The following is a 21,773-nucleotide window of genomic DNA, read 5'->3' on the forward strand; positions in this document are numbered from 1 at the left end:
TGCATTCCCCTTTTAAGTACACCTTTCAGTAACCTTTTGGAGCCAGAGGGTTATCAGTGTCTCCACGGTGTCCCACCCGTGAGCCATTACAAGTAATCTGTCCTTTGTCTCCAGACCTGGGTGTCCTTTGAGAGCTCTGGTAAGCGCTTTTAATACAGACCATGCTGTGAGTTCTTTCCACGCTGTGTATTCACTTTTGGTGCTTCCACATGTTTTCATTCATCCTTCATTGACATTATTTTAGCTTCTCAAAATTCTCTACTATTACTTTACTGCCTCATCTTAAGGCCCAGAAATCTTTGAATTTACACTGAAACGGTCATAGGAATTAAGTAGCCTTTGTATTTAAGCATGCAGAAAAGCATGTGATTGCAAAGATTACCATGAAAAAAAAACTTTTCTAAGTATCATCATTACAGACTTTAAAACTTTTTTTCTTAAAATTGACATCAGCTACCGAAACAGTGATATTTGCAAAAGCGGCATCTACAAGAACTGTTTCAAACTAAAATGGATTTAGGTTTTGGCTTACTTCTGCAATAATTGAACTAAGTTTGGCATTGAGAAAACATGATACTCTTGATAGTAATTTCTTCCACTTTGTAAAAACTAATCTTACCTTTCCTTGTTTGACAATATAGTAGGGATTACTACGGGAAAACCCAGCACTTTCAAGAAGATTCATCACATCATTTTTCCTGAAATGTTATTGTGAATATATTAAAAACACTTAAAGTGACAGCTGTAAAAATTCAATGAAGTATCACAATACGTCACATACTATAATCAGTGTGCAAAGCATGCTCTGTTTGAAGAAGCTTTATTTGATAATTGCTAATTCTAAAATGAAAGAGGAGAATAAAAATGGAAAATATCTAAAATACTATAGCATTAGAAAGATATTAAGAAAGAAGCACCCTGAAGCAAAGAGGAGGCAAATAGAGGTAAAGGTATCACAGGAAAGATATGAAACAACCTGGAGTCTGGTAAGTGCTCTATTTTTAAAAGCCCTGAAAAAAATATTATATAAACAGTTAAACATCACATTAATGAATGGATTAAATTGTAAATTCAAAGTCTGCAGTCTATTTAACAAGGACTGATGTTCTTGCTGTCAAACTACTAGCACTCGATATTACACAGCTAAATTAGTATTGCTTATGGAACTCATGAGAATTAATTTACTTCAGGCTAGAGATGCAAGTGTATGGTGTGACTAGAGAATTTTACAGCAATACCACTAGTCTCATTCAGCTAAGGAAAAGAAGTACCTACGTCACCATTTTCTTGTCCAAGAAATATTGGTCCTTCTTGGCTCCGATGACTCTGCGAAGTGAGACTTCCTCTTTATCAATCTTAAGAAAACAAACTCCAGTAAATTTAACTGCTTGCAGTAGGTATGTATAACTAATCCAGAATGTTTACGAAACTTTTTACCAGAACTGACAAAAAGCAGTTACTGTACTGAAGATTTCTATAATACTGAGATACTAGAGTCTGAACCGATCGTCTATTTCTGAAGTAGTATATTCAACTTACCGGTAACCTGTTGTCCGAGTTGTCAAAAATAATTTCCACAAAAGCTGAAATAACACGAGGACCTGTACCTTCCTAAGAAAGGAGATATTTTGGTTAGGTAATTCCCACCTTAGAAGAATTTTGAGCTCATTCATCTCCCCCTTTCCCTGACAATCCCGCTTCCCCTTTCCTTCCAAGGATTTGCAAGTCAAGAGCATATGTATGATCCAGTACATGTATTTTTATTTCTGGCAATCTTGGAGACACATTCACTGATGTGCATTATCAGCATAATGTATTACTTTATAATAAATTCCCTTTTGCTAAAGGGAAGCAAAAAATGTTTAAGGATGCTTCCAAAATAATTGGCTTAAAAATATTGTGCTGGGTTTGGCTGCAATAGTTAATTTTCTTCATAGTCACTAGTAGGAGGCTATGTTTTGGATTTGTGCTGAAAAACAGTGTTGATAAGACAGGAATGTTTTAGCTATCACTGAGCAGTGCTTAACACAGCCAAGGCCTTTTCTGCCTCTCACCCCACCCCACCAGTGAACAGGCTGAGAGGGGACACAGCCAGGACAGCTGACCCCAACTAATCAAAGGGATATTCCATATTGTATGTCATCATCTCAGCATATAAAGATGGGGGAAGAAGAAGCGGGGGGGGGGGGGAGACAGGGGGACGGGGAACATTTGAAGCAATGGCATTTGTCTTCCCAAGTAACCATTATGTGCGACAGAGCCCTGCTTTCCTGGAGATGGCCAAACACTTGCCTGGCGATAGGAAGTGGTGAATTAATTCCCTATTTTGCTTTGCTTGTGTGCACGGCTTTTGCTTTACCTATTAAACTGGCTTTATCTCAACCCATGAGTTTTCTCACTTGTACTCTTCTCATTCTTCCCTCCATCTCACTTGGAGGCGAAGGGTGAGTGAGTGGCTGTGTGGTGCTTAGTTGCTGGCTGGGGTTAAACCACAACAAATATCCATAGCCCAGCAATTTACCATTTTTGTAGTAACATTCTATGCATTAAGGTCATTCTTTAGTCTTGTTGTTATACACCTTGACTTACATGCAACAAAGCCAGTCTCTGCTCTGGGCGAAGATGACTAAACTCATCACTGAGGACAAACTGAATTGCTGTAATAAAATAAAGGAACAGAAGATTTATTTCCTTCCTTTAGGGAGATATGCAGCAGTTTAACTCAAAACATACTGTTTTACTGTTGTACAGTACAGTCATGCCACTGCTAATATCTTACATGTTTCTTCATTAAAAACCTTCATCTGCTGATCTTTATCACTCAGCCTGCTGTACACTAGAATTTCTCTGAAGAAGTCTCACTGTCACCACCTTACTACTTCACTGCATAACCATTAACAACACTGCACAAATTGGGATTCATGATATTTCCTCTACAAATACATAGCACACAGGCTAGGTTAAAAATATGGCTACAATACTTAACATTTGGCAATTTATAAAGACCACCATCACAAAGGCCACTCACACTTTTGACCAGCATCTTTGTTCCTCCACTGACGCTCCCACCCGACAAAATCCCCCTCATACAACCTTTTAACGTATGGTTAAGCTGTGCCATACTGCTATGGAATCAGCTTAGAATTTAGCCTCTAAGAATGTTTAAAGTAATTGCAAATATCACAATCGGCTTTCAAGAAGGGTGACTTTTAGAATCAGCTTCCTCCTGTAAATACTTTTTTGCTACTTAAAAATCTTAGAAGGCCCTTAGTAAAAGAAGCCAAATACTGGGGAAAAACCTGAAGGTAAGTATTAAACAAGTGCATTGAGACCTGCCTTTCATAGTTGTTAAGTAATGACCAATCTGCCAGTTCTTGAGGAGGAACATTTGGTACACCAACTTCTGGCAAAAACAAACAAACCTAGTATCATCAGCATCTCCATGCTATTATATTAAGAAATCCATGCTTACCATAAAAAAAGTTGCTTTTTCCAGATCCGTTTCTTCCCACTGAAAATTAAACCAGAAAATAGAACCTCAAGTTAACATGAGTTAACATAGCAATGTACATTAAATTTTGCATACAAATATTCAAGAACAGAACCCAAATATAACACAGCCAAACAAAATCTCAAGGGAATGAGGCAAACTTATTAGGTGGATCGCTTAGTCATTGCCTCTGAACAAGAGAGCTGTCTTTTCCCTACTCAAACATATTACAATGACTTATGAACTCCAACACTATTCCACAATGAGAATAATGGTTAAACCAATAACATTGCCATCCTTTTCAATACTGATCCCCTGGTGGGATAAAAACAGTAGACATAAATCAATTTTTTTCTGCTCCCACCAATTATTTTTTATATTTAACCAAAGAAAATCACTTGCCCGTACATTCACGTTGACTGTATGAACTTCAGGTAGAGGAAGAACTCAGTACTCCACTTGCTAATTCAGCAATGTTTTGTTTTAAAGAGACTGGAAGAAGTACTATTTCTATTTAAAAAACAAAGGTATAAGAACACTGCACTACACTAAGATACAGCAATCTTAGCGTTCATTCTGGTGTGTTTCAGCAAGGCTCAGTGTCTTATCTTTAAGATCATCAGTATTAATTTCAAAACTGCTTGCCTTCCAGCAGCAAGCAATGAGCACCGCAGGCTTTTCATCCCTTCCTGCCTACATGCCCTCCAGATTCACCTCATCCTCAAAACTACTTGGGATTGCTATGAGGTCTTGAAAAAGGCAAAAAACAGCAAAGTTGAATTTCTCCCCCTTTCAAAAACACTAATACCTGGACAAAGTTTTAGCTCCTGCTAAATTAACATTACATAATAGGACATGCTATTCAAGTCACATGCATGTTTGGTTTTTTTCCAGTCCCAGAGTAAGTCCTGGCTACTAAATTTATGTCCAAAATTCACTGTTTTCAGCAGTCTCAATGCTGCTGCACAATCACCAAAATCAATGCAAATGAAAAGACAGGACCAGGCATCCATGAGCAAAAACAGGAAGAGGTGTGAGAATGGTGGACAACAACATGCTGTTAGATGAGGTGTTATTTATGAAACTATACTTTGAAATTAATATTATACTTTTTGACAGTCCACACTCCAGAAATTCATTTCTCCCGAGCTGGAAGAAAGAGGATCGTCAGCAGTTTATAGTAGCTAGTGTGCTTACTTATCAAAATAATCACACTTGCATACAAAAAAAACCCATCTCATACAAATTCTCTCCAAGGATAGCCTTTAAAGGGGGTCTGACTGATACGGAGATCTGCACATACAAAGGAGTTTACAGACCTCGTGCAATTTCTGAAGACTTGGACATACTATTGTCACAGTAATACTGAACGATAGCATTACTTTGCTGTAAGTGGAATATGTCCCGTGACATGTTACAGACGACTGAAGAAGTTTCCAAAACAGAAAATATAGTCATAAAATGTAGGCAGAATATTAAAAACTATAAAGGACTTTAATGTGAACATCATCTGAAATAACAGTGCAACTCTAGTCAGTGTTAAAAGACAAGTATCAGAACTTACCAATGACATTGTGTTTTGAGCTGAATGGGTCCACAATGGTTTGGTCCCTGTAGCTTCGAAAGCCCTGAATGATTACCTAATGAGAAGAGTAAGTTATTCTAACAAAGTTCTCTCTGTTCTTGAGCAGTTTTTGAACTATAACATTTTCCAGAATATTTACATCAATTATAATATACTTGATCTCCCTTGACCTTCCTGCACACACTTCAACCTTCCAGCTCGAGATCAGCAACTTACATCATAAAACTTGCCCCTCACCTAAGCATCACTTTAGGGGCAGATTTATCTAGGCCAAAGCACAGTGAACAAGAGAGATCCAAGAGTATTTTTGTAACAAACTACAGAAAAAGATGCATTTACATCAAATATTACATACAGGAAAGAAGACCCCAATATAACAAGCACTTTTCCTAGTAGGGCCAAATTTATATGTAATTTATTATGCAATCCACATTCAGCTTAATTCTATTTGCAAATTCTCCAAGCGGAGCAATTGCAGACTGCAAAAACTGTATCAGACACTACCTATTTTACATGCAATACAGTCTTATATCGTTTTACTGTGCAACCTAAAGGGAAAAGTAAAAAAGCAAGCTATCTTGGTTGTAGAGAATTCACTTCCTAAATAGACAAAATACAAACCTACGCAATTAACCTCCGAAGCCACACAGCAATCATCTAGAAGCAGCATATCAAATTTCAACTACTCAATTTCAGTAGTAATTTGAGGTTTGCCAGGCCCAGTAACATACAAGGTACAGAATGACAATATCCCAATACTTCACAGCAGCAAAACTGATGCAACTTCCAGCAGGCACATTCCAGCATTAAACAACTTTTTCCAAACATTAAAGCTGTGCTGAAAGACTTCACAGCAGCTCTGCTCGGTAAGACATCAGAAAGACAGCAGCCACCTGAAAAGTTTTGATGTTTGCAGATCTTTAAGCAGGAACGCTTACAAAAGGACTAGAGTTGACATTTAATCATTGTGTCCTGTGCCCAGCTCTTCCTCAGCAGAAACAAGACATTGTTAAAATAATGCCAGTGTTTCACCATGATAGCTATCAAACTAAGAACTTCTTGTTAGGAAGACAGCAAAATGTCTTACAAGATACTTCTCAATATTATTGCTGAAGTTTAGAATGTAAAATTATTTAACTTTCTTTTGTTTGTAACGTCTATGGTCCCATCACCATTTTCTATTTTTCTGAACATGTCATCCCTTCTCTCATATCTTCAATATTAAAACAGCCCATATTCCAGAAGATGAGCATACCAGAAGCATACCAAGATGAGCTTCTTGGTATCCAAGAAGCACACACAAAGCTTCAGCAAAAAGCCTAGAAGTAGTGCTGTGGACATTAAAGCAAGCCTTTTCCCCCTGCTACAAAAGCCTACATTAACTGTACACCGGAGCAATTCAAGAAACAGTTACCTTCAGAACCACATTCATATTCTGTAATAGTCTAGTAGCACACTATACAAACGGTGGGGAAAAATCCTGTCCATAAAATTTACTAGACAAAAGACTGGTACAAGAAAGTACCCTAATTTATTCATGTCAAGTTCGGTCTTAAGTCCTTCTCCCACTATGTGACAGCCCATTATCAAGGATTATCACAGAAAACTCCTCTTACCATCTGTTTATACTAATAGATTAAAAGCATCTCAGGAATAATGAATGAAAATGTCATACCAGACAGCAAATCAAAACACTTGAGTTTATAAAAATTGAAATAAAATGAAACTCAAAAGGCATTAACTAACTTTTAGTCAGAAATCACAGAATCATTCTCTTCCTGGGCACTACATCTTCCTTGTCAAATCCTCTTTGCAAAATTATTTCATAACTGGAATCTGAAGCTAAGAATACAGGTAGGCAGAAAATTACTAATCCTTGACCATCAAACATAAAATCTAAGCAACAGCAGCTATTCTGGAAAAGGAATAGTTTACCACTTCCTGCAATACTTTGCCTATCTAAACCTTTTTTGAATTGCAGCTGTCTATGCACCCTCTCCTTGGGCAAGATACATTTCTCACTAAGTATCCGCACTGCATTCAGATCTAAATCCAAAACAACTGTAATGGAAGTAATTAAAGATTTCAGAATGTAATGGACCAAACTATAGAAAGCAAGTTTAAGACAGTGTATTAACTGAAGACTATCCAGTCACTGTGACTGTGAACACAGACCTGACCCCACCTCCCCTAAAAAACCAGTCTGCCTCATGGAGGCAGATGGAGGCTTTGGCAGTTACAGCAAGCTCTGCTCACTTCCAGTGGCTTTCAAAGGAAAAACAGGAACAGCAAATCTTACTCTAGTCTTGTCACCAATTCTAGGCCAGAGCAACTATGTTCACTCATTCTGATTTTGAAAAAGAAATTTATTTTTAAACAAAAAAGGCAAACAACACTGCTTCCCAATTCAGCAGACTTAAAGAAAAGAATGAAAAGAATGGCAAAAAAAAAAAATCGGTCCCCATTACTTTTACAGTTTACCTATAATATTCTAAAAACATACAGATTCAAATAACTAAGGTACTTTATTCTCATAAGAACCTGAAAGCATCTACAAAAGGTAAAAACAACCAATCACGATTTCTTGGATATTACTGTCAAAGCACAAACTTTTACCACCCACATACCCGGGCACCACAACAGTATGATACAGGTAGACACTGAACATCACTTTGCCCCACTTTCGAAGTTTTTTCCTAGATGGCTTCTCACTTCACCCATCCCACAATTCTGAAACATCATAACTTCTTTATTGCCTTGTATAGCTTCAGATTAAGATTTAAAATAATTTTAATCTTGAAAGTCTAGGAATTATTTCTGGGAAGCAACACAGTAAGGGACATTGGTCGAACTAAATTCACCCTCATCCGTTTTATTCTCATGTCTACACCTTGTTGTGCTCTCTTCTATAGCTCCGAGAAGAGCACTGGTTATTGACCACCTCCATTTCTTTTTTTCCAGATGAAACTTCTCCTGTTCCGACTTAATTTCCACTTCTTACTCTATGTATCTTCACTACTGTTTACTTTTGTGCAATTCAAATCTGGAGAACACGATTTCTTAGTCAAAGACTTTAAAGCAACGTGTACACCTGCAACGATAGTGATTTACTAAAACATGATCAAAAGGCATTTGCAACACTCCCTAGTCAGCCAAACCGTTGATGAAAACATTATTTCTATGTAGAACATGCACTTTCAAACATGATGAAGTATTCTTCTTCATAAAGACAATCGTAGGGTCTCAGAAAGCCAGGTAAATTTTGAGTCCACTGAGAAATGAGAATCCTAGTAGGCTTTGTATGAACACCCATAGGCAGCGGTACGAAGGCAGCCATAAAAATTCTATGCTGTGCAACACAATGCACAATACGACTGCAGGGATATACTACAGAAGTAACATTAATGATCGCCTCAATCTTAAAAACTGTTTGAAAAGGGTCCATACAAGGCCCTTCTTAACTGCACGTTAGCAGCAGATTGCTTGTGAAGGATGAAGTATAATAGGTTAAATGGCCCATGCCCGGGGGCCTAAAGCATCACCCCAATACAAACAGTAACTGCCCGGAGCAAGGGGCAGACAGAACCTGTTTGAATTGAAACCCCCAATAGTCCCATCTCTCCACTGAAACCGCACGCAGATTTAAAAAAAAAAAAAAAAATGAGAGCGAACCCACAACTTAACAGCTGAAAGATACCGCCTGACAGCTGAGGAGTGCCCCTTGTTTGTGTACGAACCCCGCGTGGGTACGAGCCTCCCGGCCTTGGGTCGGCCGTCGCCTGGGGGGCGGGGACACCAGGTCCAAAGGGTCCCCACAGAGCCGGCGAACAAGTCCCGGGTCCAAGAGGGCCTTCCCCCAACACCACTGCACACCTGCAATGAATGAAACCAGCCGCGGGACCCGGGGGAAGAAAGGCACCTGCCAGCCTACACGGCGGACTTGCTCCGCGGCTGGGCCGGGGACGCTGACCGTCCCCCTCATCAAGGGCCGCGGTCTCCCCCCCCCACGCCCCCGGGACAGCGACGAACCAAGCAAAGGCCTTCTTCGGACCCGCCAGGAGCCAGCGGGCCTTTTGCTACGGGTCGGGACCGAAGTCTGCCGCTCGCCCGGAGGTTAAAGATCCCTCAGCGGCAGGGCAAAGCAGGCCGGGCCAAACCGACCCAGCCAGGCCCAGGCCGCACCGCAGAAGGCGGGAGGCTTGAACCCCGCGGGCTTACCTGCTTGATGTACATGTCTGCGAAGGATGGGGGAAGCTCCCGCCCCGGTGCTTCCTGCCGTCGCTCAGCCCGCCCTCACGTCTCTTCCCGGCACAACTGCTCAGCGTGGCCCACAGGTCTCCGCCGCCACCTCCTCCCGCCCCTTCAGCCTCCCCGGGCTTCCCAGCACAGCGCCCCGCTCACCCCTCACGCAAACAAAATGGCGGCGGAGCCTCCCCCATCCCGACCCGGCGCGAACCATTCAGCACCAGGTGGAGGGGGAGATGAGGAGCAGAGAACACGTCCCTGCTCCGCCAGAGAAGGGACACCGCAAGGGACAGTCCGAATTCCTCTTTTTTGAGCTTCTAAAGTGCCTCACTGACCTTTTTGGAGGTGCTCTGCAGCGGGGAAGGCGGGGGACACTGCCTCCCGTAGCAGTAGGAGTCCCCCCAGGGAGTTGGCAAAAGTGGTTTCTCCCACCGAGGGGCGGGTTGGGCGCCAAAGGCAAGTGTGAGCCCAGCGGGAGAAAGTGGCGGGGCGGGAGGGGCTGTGGTGCTGTGTGCCTGCAGGGGGCGCTGCCGGGGGCCGTTTGGCCCCAGGGAGAAAGGAGCTGTAACCGTGTGGTGTCCTTTCCCGAGGCGGAGGGGCACTACAAGTGGTCACACAAAATGTAAAATAAAACCTTCATCTTAAATGCTTTTATTCCAGGATTTTTAAAAAAACAAAACAAAACATTAATTAGTAGCATTAGGACCTGTGGCTGGGCCCCAGCATGCCCCCTGCCCCCGTGTGCCCCCTTGCCCACCAGGCCGGAGGCTCCTGGCCTGCCCCAGTGGCTGGCGGGGCTGGCGGCATAGGGCCCTGGGTTGTGGATTTCAGTCCCTTCTCCAATTTTTAGCTTATTTACATCCGCTTTTGCTTTCTGTTCCCACCATGCCGACTGCAGTCCCTCCAGCAAGGCAAGACGAAGTCATGTGGGACAGGGCCGAGCAGCCTGCAGGTGCGGGGGCGCGGGGCCCTGCAGGCCTGGACGCCTCCGAGAGTCGAGCGCTGCGTCCCCATGAAAAGCCTGGACGAAGCCATGGACGAGCCCAGGGTTAGCTGAGTAACAGGAATGGTGCAAAATAGTCTAAGGAAACCAGCAAGATTAGCTTGAATCTGTACCCACTCCTTTATCTCACAGAGAGCCACTATTCAGCTCCCCAAAGGAGCTGTCAAACACACAAAATAAGCAAAATGAAGAGAAACATTAATTTTCTTCTAATCTCTTTCAGTTACAGTAATTTCAAGTGTTATTGTGACAACAGTAGGGGCACGATGTCTCAGAGAAAATGCAATTTTCAATTTGAAGGTACTCCAAAAACACATCTGTAGCCAACATTTCTATACATGTGATAGAATTCCTGTACTGATCCTCTTAACACTAATAAAAATTAGATTTAAACAGAACCTTTTAGTTCCTGTCTCTCCTAGAATAATAGGTGGATTAATTACTTTCCTTGCTCCCCAATCCCAACCATTCTTAACTGCCATGTAATTAAATGGTTTTACTAAAGGCCCATCAGGAGGCTATTGTAACATATTTCACCTGCACCTTTAAAGAAATGGTTCATTGTTTCTTCAGAAAACATAGTGCTTAAAAAAACTAATGCGTTTAATGATTGCTCCACAAACAAATTCAGAATGAAAATTTCCTGCCTGATTGTTCTGTGTTTACTTTTAAATAGCTCAGTTCAGTGGCACTTGGGGGGGGGGGGGGAATATTTTCTCCATTTGCGTTTTTAAAATCCCCTTCATTTTAGGATTTTGGGGAATTTTAAATCCTTAAATGAGTCTCACAACATCTCTCTGGGATTGGTTTGTATAAGGGAATTTACTTTTCACTTTTTCCCAGGCAAAGTGAATTACAGATGCCAGTACTTCGGGTCCCAGCTGCCTGGCCCATCCAAGGGGACTCACTGGCAAGGGGAGAAGAGAGTTATAAAAAAAAAGGGAAGTCGAATTCCCCACTTTTCCTCACAAAACACTCAATCAATCCTATACCTGGTTAAAAGAATTATTTACATCAATTTTTGTTTTAATATTTACATGTAAATAAATTGCACAGGTTTACACATTCTAGATAAACTTGTAATTTTCAGAATCACCCCGTGAAGCACTGAAGCGAGAGAAAACAGCGATATGTTTTATGGGTTTGAGACTGCATCGGCACCACATGGCAGGCAGTACAGTCTGACCTCTGCTGAAACACCTCAGCGAAGGTTTTGTCCCAACAAGCAGCTGGGATGTCCCCTCACTAACAACCTTCTCCTCCTGCTAAATACCAAGGGTAGAAGGACCATCCTGTGTTACTCATCCCTGTTTCCAGGTCAGTAATAGGCATAGAAACATTTTAAAATTGTCAGGTTTTAAAGTTCATTTCTCTTTGTCTTCTGCTTTTAGAGGTACAGGATGCCTTGAGTCATGTTTTTGAGCTTTCCTTTGTAGTTCAGAAACTTGTTTTCACTTAATCATAGACTCCCAGAGCAAGGATTTAATCTTCCTCCCCTAAAGAGAGGAGCTCAGAGTCACCAGGGTGGTCATCACCTGAGGAAAATTTTGCCTTTTCTCTTGACTGCTGCACTGACGTCATTGTCCCTGGATGCACGAAGTCCCCTTGAGAACCCTGGCTCCAGTCAGAGCTCTAAGAGCCAAGATCCCACAATCTGCTGGTCCATGTCTGGTGCCTCAGGCAGCTTGCTGTTGTGGCGCACCAAGAAGTGCATCACCCTCTATGTGATCCAAAGGACTTTGGATATACAGCATACTCCTGCAGTTTGGAGATGACTTATGTGTGTGTACAGATGTGCACAGACGCCAGGTTATATTTATTCATATGAATAAAATCATGTCTCACCGATATTTCGTCAACAAACACGCCCACCAGTGTGACGTGCTTGCAAAAATAGCAACTGTACTCATTAAGGATTAAGTGGCAAATGATTGTCTAGTTCAAAGAGTGTTTCAAATGCATTTATGGGCCCCTGCATACAGGTTTTGTCACATAGTTTTTAGAGATTTGTATTTGAGGGAATGGAGGGGTGGGGTAGGTGTTAGATTTTTTGTTATTCTTTTGATTTTGTAGTCCATGATGAAAATATGCACCCAACCCAAGGGTGATGTGTGTCATTTTTATTCTGTCAAGCTGCCTTGGCTGTAGGAGTGCAGAAAGCTGGCAGCTAGTAAAACAGCGCTTTATTCAGAACCTGCAAACATATAATCAGTGCTCGCTACGCGGGGAGTGCACCTCGCTTCAGTAGGTGCTGCAGAGCTTTTTATATGGGCCTGTTTTATAAGCAGTGTTTTGCTATAAATGCACTGGAATTAAACAGTAGCATTAGAAAGGAGAAACTGGGAACACTGCTTTAATTCATCTTGGCTTTATCAGCATAAAAATACATCAGGCATTTCTTTCATTAAGCTTAACGGGAACATATAGATGGGATTTCAAGTCTAGTGTGGGGTGGTTTTTTTTTTCTCTTCTCAAATAGTAAAATTTCTCTTAGAAAAGACAGGTTAAACCTATTGTGGCAAGAAAAAAAAAACCTTTTAAGTGTACTATTAACCTCTTCTATTGGCACTTTCAGTTGTTAACCAACTTGTGTATAGGCTGCTTTCATTCATGAATGGCTGCAATCAGTGAGGTATTTACTGCCATTTTTAAATTACTATAGAAATCAGTAGGCTCATCACAACATCAATCACTTGTACTTCATCACTTGAAGTCGGTATCAAGTGGCAGGGGACGCTTCTCCTTTGTGTTGGTTGTGCAGCAGAATCTCAGGAGCAAACCAGAGACCTGGGCTTTGGTTAAACACTTTGCCTAGACCCTGCAGAAACCAGTGTTTGATGGCACTCCGAACACAGGACCAGATACTCTGATACTCTTAATTTCAGCTTGCGAAACAAAGGCAGTGAGAAAGTATCTTGCCCAAGGTTATGCAGGGTAGCTGTGGGAGAGCCAAAAATACCTCTCCTCCTACCCAGGTCAAGCACGAATCCTAAGGCAGCAAGGCCATAGCACATCTTTCGCCTATGAATTCAGTGGAGATTTTAGCAGGTGAAGTGAGAGAAACCAGCCCTTTTCTCGATAGACCTGGGCATGCACATCGGTCCCATTGCGCTCAACCCACCGGGCTTTCGAGGAACAAGGAGCACTTATTCTGAAAAATATGCAAGCCAGCCACACATAGGTTTCCTTTCCAATATATTTTTTTCTCTTGAGCAAAGTTACTGAGCTCTTTTGCTCTCAAGCCCTGTAGATCCTGTGCCTTGCAATGCAAGAGTCTGACCCCTCACTAAAACCTGCAGAAATGCCTGTATCTTTGCGAGGGGACAACTTCCTGTCAAAAAACTTAGAAGAGGAAGCCTCAAGCCTGCAAGATCCTTAAAAAGCTCTATTTGATAAAGGGTGGATGTAATTACAGGTTCAGACGCTGGCTGTACAGCGTTAGCTGGTTATATCTGCATCGCAATGGCGGGCACCCGTTCCCACCACCTGCAGACCCTTTTCTTGCTCTTTTTTGTCCCTTTTCCCTGGCTGCAGCCGCAGTGGCCCCAGAGGGGTGCCGGGGGTGATATGCTATAAGGCTTCTATATACAAAGTGCAATAACGGCACTTGTTTCTGTGATTTGGGAGCAATCTGGTGCTGCTGGCTGCAGCTCCCTTCAGAGGAGGAGAGCAGAGTTCCGCAGTCGCTCCCGCCAGCCCAGCCCCGGGAGGCAGCCGGGCAGCGGGCAGCTGTATGCCTCCGCTGCCCGGTGCCGTCTGCCCATCATTAGCTCTTCTCTGCGAGGCGGCTGCCATGCGTTTTATAAGCTGCTGGGGGTGGCAGGGCAGCCGTCCCGCCAGGCCCCAGGAGACCTGCCAAGCTCTCCCGTTATTTCCTCACAGTGGGTGCCCTGCCGACCATGAAAAGCACCGGAGTCTTTTTTTAGGTTTTTTTTTCCTGACTCTGTTTCTATTCACTATAAACAACTCAAGAGAGTCAGGCAGTTTCTTTTTTAAAATAATTTAAAAAAAGTTTCTCTTTATGATCCTTTGAATTTATAAAGGTAAATAATTATTGTTGACTGTTGAGTATTCATCCATAAATCCATTAATCCAACAACATTTTAAGAAAGCTAACATGCTTGTCAAGGAGAGAGTGGCAGGGTAAAACAGCAGAGTAAAATGAACCATAGAAAAAGGTCCCTTTTAAAAAAGATGTATTTTATTATGAATTAATCTGCTACAGGCTTATTAAAGGAAAGCAGTTGTTCTGTTCATAGTCTTTCAGCCAAGCCTCTCTATGAATAAAATGTGGTTGTGGTTGAATTAATTTCACTTGGTTCACTAATTTTATAAAGCAAGCCATCACACACACACACACACACGAAATGAATTACACCCCTGGGTGCCACGGCAGGGCCGTGCTGGCAGCTCTGCCGGCAGGCGGCGTGGGCCAGGCCAGCTCCCGCCATGGGGCGAGAGGGGCCACATCCTGCCGAAGGGTAGAAACCATCAATGTTTTTTCTTTGCTCTGATGCAAAGAGCTTTGTTGCACTTGGAAACTTTGTGAAAGAAACTATTGCTCTGCATTTTTTTCTTGTTTAACCCCCAGACAAGGGGGGCCCTTGCAGTGGGCTGTTTATGGGCTTAGCAGTGCTAGAGGGCACCCCCAGATGCACCCCCCAGACCTGTTTTCAGATGGGTCACGAGAAAGGAGAAGCGAATCGGGGATGTTGGACCCCACAGAGCCGTTGCACGTGGTGGCTGCCCCAGCAGCGAGGGTGGCAGCCCACAGCACCCCTTGGCTTCGGTGGGGGCTGCCCTGGAGCGGGGCTGGGTCAGCACCAGCTCACCGGCATCGGGGCAGCAGGGTGGCTGCTTTCCGGGCATGCACGACATTCCCTGGGGGTGGGGGGACACCTGCCCACTTACAAGCAGGGCTCAGGGACAGCCCTGGGAGGACAGGATCAACTGGTTCTCATCAAAGTAAATCATAAGCAAGGGTGATCTCTGAAGACCTGCCTAATCCCAAACAGCAGGTGAAAGATCACCAGCTCAGAGAGCAGCATGAGCCTGGGAGATCAGGAGATGAATTAACAACAGTCAATTTTACTTTCAAAGAATCTCCTTGTGTTCAAGCGAGCAGTAAATGCAATCTTGGCAGTAAGAGAGCCACGCAGACATAAACGTATACATCCCATCTGCTGGAATGGCTGCTTGCTCTGAAGCTGCATCCACAGAAAGACTGATTATTTGCTGTTATGAAAGAGTGGGTGAAGGACCGAGGGGAAGCGGTGGTGCCTGTCCCAGCCGCAGAGGTGTTGCTGGTTGGATGATATCATTGACCAAAGGGATATTTTGCAACCCCTTCCCAGCAGTGCCAGGACACAGACTAACCAAGGGCCACAGGGACTCCTTGGGGGAATTGGCGGGCGGATGCAGAGAAGTGGCTGAATGTCTGCGCCCAGCGTTCATGGTGAGCCAGGCTGCAGGGCAAAGGGCAGAGAGAGCTCATGTGGGTCTGCGACCCATGCCACCGTGTTTCAGGGCAGCTTTTTCAGTCTTTTTGGCTGGTAGAAACAAAATTATGTTGACAGAGATGCCAGACTGGACATCTGACTTCCACAGAGCATCCTGAAATACCAAAAAATCCCTTTCCTCCTGCCTCTGCTCATTAGTACCCTGGAAGGAGGCGGCTGTGGTAAATTTGTAATTAGATTAGAACAAAAATCATGATTTTGGCTGATTGCATCCATCCAACAAAGTAATATGCATCCAAACTGATGAATCACATCAGTATCACATTGCCTGGATTTTACCCCCATTCGTCTGCAGCCTCTGGATCCACAAACAAATGTGATTTTCTAACTGGGGCACCAAAACGAGCCTCAGGAAAAGGCAGACTCCTTTCTGCAAGGCATTTTCACACTAAGGCAGGTGAGCTGCTGGCCTTATGGCATCTGACCAACTTTCACATGCTGCAGCAACTTCACCTGACACCGGGTGGCCTCCCTTAAGTGTGAAATTTCCTCCTGTCCTTTGAAGATCAAAGGACAGCAAAGATAACTTCCAGCTTTATCATGGAAACTAAAACCACTGCCCCAGGGATTATCTTGGACCTCCCTCGGGCTCAGCGTTAGCACTCATAATTTCTCAGGCTCTTCCCAGGCTGAGCCCAGAGGCAGCAGGACATCCTTCTCCTGTCACACCCAAGCTGGCAGCTTTTCACAGTTTGATCCAGATAATGGACATATTTTTTTATCTTTTCCAGCCCTTCAATGAAGCATCTTGCTGTTTATTCTACACGACCTCCCCTGGGCCCACTGTGCCCGCTCTCCTCTGTGTCCTCAGCTTCCTCCTGGAGGGGGGCGGAAGAGAAGGAAATGGAAAGAGAAACCGAGATGGGAACACTGAAGCGTCTCAGCATCCTCCTCTGCTGTCTGCAGACATCTCCCACTTCTCCCGATGACCTTTCCCCAGGATCCCGCAAGCCAGCGCATCGAGCAGGGCAGTAGTCAGTTATGCAGAAGCCTTGTGCTTCTCCCTCCCTCCTCACACACACAACCAAGGTGTTTCCCCATCAGATGTCACATTCAAGTCCAGAAAAGCTCCTCACAGCTGGGTTTGGTAATCAGAACCGCCAGGAGCCACTTTAGCACTTAGTAGCACAGAAAACAACATACCCTCCCCTTCTCCCTTCTCCCCACCCGTGGCCCCTGATCAATTCTCTCGAGCATATCTGCCTGCATATGTCACACTGACTGCCAGAAAACCAGCTGCTCGTCACAGCTGGATTTCCTAAACTGAACCATGTCAATGCTTTAGCTCCCGGTAGCACACAGATTTCTTGCCACCCACCCAGGGCTCCCATTGCCTGCTTCCTGGCAGAGCGGTTGCTCTGCCCCACGGTGGTTGTCTGAAAGCACTGCCCGATTGGTTTTGTTTTTTAACTAACTAAAACGTTATATCCGGGGGGGGGGGGGGGGGGGGGGGGAGAAACCCACTCAACAAACTCCCTCGTGTAACATGGAACATATGGCCTTACAAACACAGTACAATAAATACATCATGATAACGAGATTTTGTGCTTAGACTAGCCCTTGTCCATGGGTCTAATGTGCATTGCAAACATATGAAAAAAACCTCATGCCTTTGTCAGAATGAGATCGATATCATTATCCCTGATGCAAGGCAGGATGCAGAAACATACGGATAAGCCTGCGAGAAACATTTAGAGAGAAATTCAGGTCCACTCTAGCAGCAAAATGCTTCTTGCGTGAGCAAAGCCACATCAGCAAAGCTTTGCTTTGTACTAACAGAGCAGAAACATCCTCTGCAGGAGAAATGAGCTGTGCTGTGAAAAACACACTTTTGCTGCTACAATCCTTTTCTATATATTCAAGGGATCTGTCTGGCCAGCTCAGTCAGTCCAGGCCTCACTCACTTCCTTTATGCTTTTGACAAACGCGACTGTGCCAGCAGGATTGTACAGAGCAGCTGCATTGCTTGCCCTGGAAAGCCAAGGGCAGAGCCCACGATCGATCCCGGGCTGCCTGACCCCCTCACCGGGCTCTCCCTTAGCCACAGTAATTACACAGGGCAACGCGGGCATCTCTAGGGAGATTGCGGCGGGTTGAAAGCATCTCTAGGACAACGAACATGCACAGTTCTGCTCTATGCCTGTTAGAAATCTGCTTCATCTTGGCCAGCCTCGTGGGGCCCAGCCGGATGGCAGTTAATGGTCACGCTGGAATTCGTGTCAATTGATTTTCCATTTAACTTGACTTAACATGATTGGAGGCATTACAGCAGAGAGGATATATATACCCATTGTTCCAGTTTGAGTCCTGTAGACTTCATATTCCATTTCAATGCAGCAGCAAGTTTAGTTCCAATTAGAACAAACAGTTCCTTAAAATAAAGATTTAACGTAAAGTTTCATCCAGGGCCTGATCCAAAGCCCATTGTGTTCTGGAGTCGTCCTCCCCACTGAAGGCAATAGGCTTTGGATCAGGGCCTGGAGGCAGCTTGCAATGGATGGCTAATTTAATAACGAGAGATGACTCACTATCAAACGCCGTCTACTTTACAAAGGAGTCTCAGAAATGGAGTATCTGTGTGACAGAAATAAACCACTATTCACACACACGCAAAAAAAAGAGAGCCCATGAAAAACTACATTATCATTTCTCTCAGGAGACTTAAGCCTTGTCCGATGAATTGCTTACTCATGTGAGTAACTTTACTAACATGAGTAGCTCAGTAAAGCCAAGCCTGGAAAAATGGTTATGCCAAAGGGGTTTGAGGTCTTTATCAATTTTCCTATCATTTCTGAGCATCTAACAGTCCCAGCAGATCAGACACCTTTATGTGCTGCCTGTCCTGAAATCCTAGTCGTGACCGCAGCGAGCCTGGGCTGGGGCAGGGACCCCTGTGTAATGCAGCTGTAGGCGTTTCCCACTTCTGCTCATATATAGCACGTCAAATGGGTCCCATGGATCCCATTCATGCTTGTCTCCTAGAGGTGCTTTCCACCCGTGGTCTCCCTACCGTGTGTCCTATTCTGACGTATGGAAAAAACCCCTGACAGAAATATGAGACTCCCTTTGGGGCTTTGTGCTTCTTTCTCCCTTTCTGTCTACCACAGTCACTCTTGGTCTTGAGTTACTAACTTTCTGGGTTTGTTTGGTGTTTGTATAGCTCCTAGCGTAACAGGTAGGATTCTCAGGAGCTACAAATAACAGCCACTGACTTCCATGGGGTAGGCTAGTACTTGAAAGGGATATCTGGGGGCCATAGATCCTCTTTAATAACTAGACAAAGCTGGAAGAAGTGCTGAGCATTTCAGCTATAACCACAGAAGCCATTTCTCTTGGTAACCTTTACATTCCCTGCAAGTGTTCATAGGTGGGATGCATAGGGATGCAGCACCGCTGCTAATAGAAAAATGAACCCATTTGGTAAGCCTTACTGAGATGTCAGAGTACTTTGAATTTTGAGCTGAAATAAACAGATTGAAATGACCCCATAGTTTATAATGCAATGGTAAAACACAGTAGGACTTTACAACTGAGGCCCCGGTGTCAGAACTTAATTTGATTTTCTCTGATGACTCAACCTATTTCACAAGCTATTTTCATATTCCTTATATAGGGAACTTACTCATGTCTCGGTAAAAGCCTACGATGCGATAAAGCCAAGGAACTGTAATGTGTGGTACTGGTAACACCTCCCACGCCAAAAAAAATTCTACTTCCATATTTATGTGGCTTTGCGAATTGGTTCCTGCCTTTTTCTCCCCAGAGAGTGAGCTGGCAGCATGTCTCCTCTCCAATTAACATGAAGCTGTGAAAAGTAGAGATGGAGGGTCAAATTCACCGTGCCTGGAGCCTCACTTTTGCCACGTTACAGGCACATTTGGACTTTTGACTTCCTGGCAAGGCAAGTGTTGTTTTTAGCATACAAATAACAACGCTTGCAGAATACCTTGTTCATTCACACTTTGTCTCCTGAAAAAAGCAGCTCGCCACCAGAAGGCAAGAAGAGCTACCTACCTTGTGTTGCTCAGGGACAAGGGATGGATACCACAGTATAAACTCCCCATGGAGCAGGTGAATTTTACCTGGGTTTTACTGGTCAGGATGTAATTTCTGCCTTTTGGAAAGTCCTTTAATCAGAGAAGCAGGAGAAGCCTTTGTAACTAGCACAGGCTGCACATCGCACCAGCAAGTGTATGGACTAAAAGAACACATAGGGACACTTAAGGACAACACCCACACATCCACCCCCACCACAGATCCCTTCACAATCTGATTTGCAACCATGTAAAGACATGTATTTTTTGTGGCAGTTTTTTGAAGAGTTTGTCTGTCTTGGAGGCAGAAATGAAAGGCAGCCTGTGCAAAGCAGAGATGGGCTGAGCAACAGCACTCACACTTGCAACATGACTGCTCTTTGCACGCCTAAAAGCTATGTGACACAAGCCCTCTTCAGTCCCACACCAGGATCTGAAACAGCTCCTGAGTGACACCAAGGAGTCCAGGACATAAGAGTACACCATCAGGAGCGTCAATGGAGATAGATGTTCGTGTCCCAGGGCAGTCCTGAACCAGCACTTCCATGGGCAGCAGAACCTGCAAAATCCCCTTTCTGTGACATTTCCTCTCATCTTCTTTGGATTCAGGCATCATAAGGGATAAGCTCTAATCAAAGTTTTGCCTAAGGGCAAAAGATCTTTCCCTCACTTGCATTTTCTGATGTCTGAAAGCATCCTGCTTTCCCCTTGCTGTTACAGCTGCGTAGGTCTCTACTTTCCATCAGAACTTTGGTTTTGAGATCCCTACTCCTCCACCAAGCTTAGCTGGCAGATGGACACAGGCACATTGAACCAGCCACTTCAGCCCCCATCACTGTCAACCCCCATCCTTCAGCTCTGACAGTACCCACAGGTTCAAACTCACACATCTCATCTCCTAGCTAGGTGCCATCGTGATTTGTCACCCTTACCTTCACACGTTGGTGCTTGGGTCCTCAGCTCTTCCTTGCCCGCAGGAGCAGCATGGCCAGGGAGGGAGGAGAGCACCTACTCTCACCTCAGAACCCTGCAATCAGATGGCTGTGATATCCCCTCAGAAAGGTGGGATCTGAGCTGGTGGCAGAGGTCTTACGTTAGCACTGAAACAGCAAAGCAGGCACGGGCCCAAGCATGGGAGCTCATCCCTCTGGGAGGCAGCATTTACATCCTGCTTTGCCCTGGATGCTGGGGCTTCCTTCAGCCTGCAGGGAGGAGAAGCAGGTTGGAACCAGCCAAGCAGAGGGGAATGGTGCCCAGGGCAGCAGCACAAACCTCAGGCTTCTGTGCCCAGGTGTGACAACAAACCCCTTTACAGGCTCCCACAGGGCTCTGGCCCTCCATCCTTGCTGAATCTCAGCTCAGTGTCTCCCCCAGCCAACAGTATCCACCAACACTCTGTGCTAAAGCCCAGGATCAGAGCTCCTCTCCAAAACCAGAGCAGCTGCCTTCCCTCTCTGCTAAATACCTGGCTCCTCTGCCTGGCCTGTGATCTTTTTCCAGCTGCTGTAGTCAAATCTGCCAAGGCCAGCAGTCCCTGCGTTAACCCCTTCAGCCCATTGCCTTGCGCTTTGCGGGTTCCCGTGGCAAACATCATCGGCTCTGCAGAGGTTTCAGCTTCTTCATCCTTGAGAAACAAAGCTGGTCATTCCCCCAGTTTTATGCTGTTTTAATGAGACTTGTTGGCTGCTCTATTTCTGTCAATGTTGTAGGTCTCTGTGGTCAGGATGTGGCCCCTCTTGCTAAGCCTACCAGCCTTTCTGCTTGGAGGAGCTTGTGGGGGCTGAGATGCCTTTTTACTGCAACCAGCCATGGGTTTCCAGAGAGCACTTTCCAGAGCAATCAGATTTCTTAGCAAATTAATTGTTCTGCTCTTATTAGATCACCTGCCTCACCTCCC

The 21,773-nt window shown here is 44.4% G+C and overlaps 1 protein-coding gene across 1 annotated transcript in view; it reads right to left on the minus strand.

Moving 5' to 3' along the window:
* Positions 1–9,521, minus strand: part of SMC3 (structural maintenance of chromosomes 3) — a 28,468-nt gene extending 18,947 nt beyond the window's left edge. The window contains exons 1-7 of the mRNA XM_075757949.1: positions 9,294–9,521; positions 5,055–5,130; positions 3,473–3,511; positions 2,590–2,657; positions 1,540–1,611; positions 1,276–1,355; positions 620–698 (exon numbers count right to left, since the gene is read on the minus strand). Of these exons, the coding sequence (XP_075614064.1) occupies positions 620–698; positions 1,276–1,355; positions 1,540–1,611; positions 2,590–2,657; positions 3,473–3,511; positions 5,055–5,130; positions 9,294–9,308 (429 nt within the window). The 5' untranslated portion in view covers positions 9,309–9,521. The remainder of the gene's footprint in view (positions 1–619; positions 699–1,275; positions 1,356–1,539; positions 1,612–2,589; positions 2,658–3,472; positions 3,512–5,054; positions 5,131–9,293) is intronic.
* Between the last annotated feature and the right edge of the window lie 12,252 nt (positions 9,522–21,773).

The sequence above is a fragment of the Balearica regulorum genome, chromosome 7 (genome assembly GCF_011004875.1).
Source record: "Balearica regulorum gibbericeps isolate bBalReg1 chromosome 7, bBalReg1.pri, whole genome shotgun sequence".
NCBI lineage: Eukaryota > Metazoa > Chordata > Aves > Gruiformes > Gruidae > Balearica > Balearica regulorum.